Source organism: Glycine max, chromosome 14, assembly GCF_000004515.6.
Source record: "Glycine max cultivar Williams 82 chromosome 14, Glycine_max_v4.0, whole genome shotgun sequence".
Lineage (NCBI taxonomy): Eukaryota > Viridiplantae > Streptophyta > Magnoliopsida > Fabales > Fabaceae > Glycine > Glycine max.
The window spans coordinates 16,404,176-16,408,079 of record NC_038250.2 but is presented as its reverse complement, the minus strand read 5'-3'; the positions used below and the strand labels follow the sequence as shown (position 1 = coordinate 16,408,079).

The 3,904-nt window shown below is 30.3% G+C and overlaps 1 protein-coding gene across 3 annotated transcripts; it reads right to left on the bottom strand.

The window, feature by feature from the left end:
- Positions 1-898: 898 nt before the first annotated feature.
- LOC100778721 (50S ribosomal protein L33) lies at positions 899-2,490 on the bottom strand. 3 transcript variants are annotated; one of them, NM_001379227.1, is made up of 2 exons: positions 2,370-2,427; positions 899-1,429 (listed from the first exon to the last, which is right to left on the bottom strand). In NM_001379227.1, exon 2 carries the CDS (start codon positions 1,426-1,428, stop codon positions 1,255-1,257), a length of 174 nt encoding a protein of 57 aa, NP_001366156.1. In that variant the 5' UTR covers position 1,429; positions 2,370-2,427; the 3' UTR covers positions 899-1,254. The 3 variants fall into 3 exon arrangements, with proteins under 3 accessions (NP_001366156.1, XP_006596114.1, XP_014622783.1); XM_006596051.4 differs by having other exon boundaries at positions 1,170-1,436; positions 2,370-2,490; XM_014767297.3 differs by lacking the exon at positions 2,370-2,427 and adding an exon at positions 2,310-2,334 and having other exon boundaries at positions 1,170-1,436.
- Between the last annotated feature and the right edge of the window lie 1,414 nt (positions 2,491-3,904).

Below are 3,904 nucleotides of genomic sequence, written 5' to 3'. Positions count from 1 at the left end.
CACCTTATTTCCAATTTATCTTGCACGCTAATGAGGTAGTTCAAGGACAGAATAATAAAAAGTATAAAAAAAATCTTAAAATTTCTATAAAAAAAACGTGTTATAAAAAGTTGATAAAAACTGAAAAAGTGTATAACATTAGCAAATTAGCAAAGAAAAATATAACTAATACGTAGGGATTATAAAAAATAGTAAAACATTAAATGTTAAGTTTCTATTTCTAAATTCTGATAAAAACATAAAACAACAATTAATATTATAAAAATAATTGGTCCACAGACCAACCTTGTAACTGGCAGAACCCAACTCATCTTACTTGAGTGCTAAATGAATCGAACCGCGGCAAGTACTTCCACTACCTCCCTAATTGTATGGTCTTAATTTGTTTGGATAGCGGCTTAAAACACTGCAGACCCATATATCTCGCTATAGTCTCATATACATAGAAGCTGTTATAGCAATAGTTGAGATGCAATCTCCAACTACCTAGATGACCAACAGCTTATTTTGTCGAACATTCTTAACCTATTTTGTTGTGACAGAAACCACAGCTTAATTGTTTAACATTCTTAACCTATTTAGTTGTGCCAGAAACCAAATTGTGTTGCTCCCACCCGCATATAATTCTAATTTGTATACTATATAGTCTCAACCGGCTTTTCAAAAGGATAATAGTAGAACAAGAAGTGCTCCGGTTTAGCTTGTATGTAATAGTTGCAGTTGCCTATCTTGGTTTCCCATTTGACAAATGATATTCAATTGTCAAAACGCACGTATGGGGAAAGTTGGCATTTGAAATTTTGATGAGAACATTCTCACTTGAATGTACAGAAAACGGCTTAACTAATGAACATGCCATTTTGTTTTTGAGCATGTATTGCGCAATTATAGGTAATGTGACTTACAGAAATACCTGACTCTATTATCATCTTTTGGAACATCATGGGATGGGACCCTAACACAATCATGTTCCATAACAAATTATCTGAATCTAATTGGAGCCTAACTCTGCTAGAACAGAAGTTAGCATACTCAAGGTCTTCAATCATTTGTTCAAGCAAAGCCTTCAGAACAATTCACAGCCAGGAATGGAATGCTATGAACTGATACCGAACCTGAATAGCTAAGAGGCAGAGACAGTAAAAGGATTGGCATGAGTGCATGGTTCATAATCTAATACCAAATGAGATAATTGTCTCAGAGAAATACAAGAATGATTCAGTTACAATGCAAAGGAAGCCATTAAAGGTCCTATCACTTCATTTTAGCCTCTGTAAACAGAACATGACGATTAACCCTAGGATCATATTTTCGGAACTCAAGCTTCTCTGTAAACTGCCTTGGCTTCCGCTTAACATAAAAGAATCCAGTCCCAGCAGCAGACACTAGCTTTACAAACATCTGAGCCTTCTTCTTCTTGTCACCCATTCTTTACTCTAGCAAAAGACAAATGAATCATTATCATAAACCCAAAAACTGTTCAACATGATCAACCGCAGTTCTTTTTTTTTCAATTAAAATGAAAAGAAAGCTATACATGGTACACTAGAAAACCAGTTCAAACAACAACATTGAATCAGCTAATTGTGTCTTTAAATAGGAACATCAACACATTACACATATTTCTTGTGTATGCAAGTAAGAATCAAACCCAAATCATAATTTTTATTTCCCAAATATTTAACAATTTCTTCACTTTCTTACATATTAGCACAACCACCCAGATTGAGATAACCACACATAATTTCATAATTTTCATTTCGAAATTCAATAGGTGACGTGAGGTGACGAATAAAAACCTCATGAACAAGAGTCAGTTCATAATAACGAATCTGAACAGTTGCATACGAATTTAAAAGTTGTAATAAACAAGAAAAGATGCGTCAAAAAACCAGAAATGAACGAATTTCATTTGAGACATAAAATTCACAACAAGCCTAGCGGCAAATTACAATGTGATCTAAAGGTAGAGACTAAAGAAGCCAAGTTTTCTTTTTCACAACACTGAGATTCAAACGCATTTCGCTTTATAATTTCTCTATACATGCATCCACAGAAAAAGATGGGAAAAAATGTCCATTTCTATGAACAAATAAACTATCTCCAAAAACGCATTGCACAGATAAAAAGAATTCTTTTTCTTCCACTCAACAAAAAAGGTGCTAAAGAATTGAGTGCTACACTGTCAATTAAACAAGGGAAAGGTTTATTGAACAACAGTGAACTAAATAATGGGGGAAAAAATGAAGACTGAACCAAGTTGGTGAGTTGAGAAAGCGTGCAAACAAATTTTAAGAAATGATGAGAACCATAAATGGGGTGGGAGTGTGAGATTCCAAGATCAAAGTTGTAGGGAGAGAGAAGCGTACCTTCGATGTCGCACGGAGTGAACCAAATGAATTGGGGGTGTCGGCGATTTAGGGTTTCGAATTTCGAAAGAGTGGGCTGTCCAAATCATTTTAAAAAAAATATAACTAAATTACAACTTTGGTGTCTTATGTATAATTCTTATTTTATGATTTGGACTCCTTTATTTTTTATGATTTTAATTCTTACATTTTTAAAAATTCACATCTTTTTGTCTAATTTTTAATTTTGTATATCTTTTTTTTATTTATTTTTAGTCTAATTAAATCTTAAACTTAACATATTTTGTAAAATTGAAAATTAAATCAAAAGTATGTATTTAACTAAATTTGTGAAAGAGAAAATAAATAGATCAAAATTGAAATTTAAAAAAAAATCATAAAGTTATTATTTTATATAATAATTATTCAATTTTTATTAAAAATTATTTCTAACTAATTCACAATGTAATCTTTTTATTGCTAATAATACTTATTTATTAAACTAGTAAGAATGAAAATTGTGCTTGCATTGGTTGTTGCTAGTCCAAAATAATAATATTACAAAAAATATATATGTTGAAACAATTTCAAATTATTTATCTATATTTTTTTTATGGATCAGAGATCACATGTGTCTATCAATTCACTAGATTAGACTAATCTTACTCGCAATGTATGACTGTGACCCGTTCAAAAAAATTTACACACATAAGAAATCAACCATAAATTATCTTACCAAATTGATTATTCTCCCACATGCAAGCTTGGCAGGACTTACAAGAGTGTGTCATCCCTCTAGATCTTTTTTCTATGTTATGATAGTTTTACTTAAAATTACAATTCATAAATGTTTCATGCAAGAATTTTTAAAATATACAATAATATTTTATGCTTAATAATAATATAAAATAGATTATTATAATTTAAATTTCCATAAATAACCATTATCAATTACATGATAAAAATATTAAATTACTTGTCTTAAAAATACACATTATTATATTTTTAATTACTTAAAAATTAAGGTGTAAAGACAAAAATCACAAAAGGGAGAGTTGAATTATGATATATAAAAATTTTCACAAACTTTTCATAAGGTAAACTTCGGTACAATTCAAATTTTTACAAAAGAGAGTTTGATAGGAAAAAGAATAAGCAGACGATAACTTTGAAACAAGATCAAATGAAAACATGTGAAAAGATAAAGCATAAAGACACAAAGATATATACTAATTCATCTCTTTCACTAAGATTATGCCTAGTTCTTAATAATTCACCTAGTTTCCAATGTCTACTTCAAACATAAAAGTGTTATTTTCACTAACCACTTCTAGCTTCACTCAAGTAGTGTTTGCACTAGTCTTTCCAACCTAATTTCCTACTAAACTACTTCTGATTTTACACAAATTAGCAAATTTATTTAAGGTTGGGTGCATACAAATTAAGCTAATGTCTTGTATACAAATATATAATAAGGTCATAGCCTTTTTCTCTTAGGATCGACAAGGTGTTTTGAGAGTGTTTTACAACTTTGAAGATTATTACAAGCATTTGAA

Bases quoted from the DNA above. Each gene is read 5' to 3' on its own strand.
- LOC100778721 (XM_006596051.4), bottom strand. From the start codon at position 1,428: ATGGGTGACAAGAAGAAGAAGGCTCAGATGTTTGTAAAGCTAGTGTCT.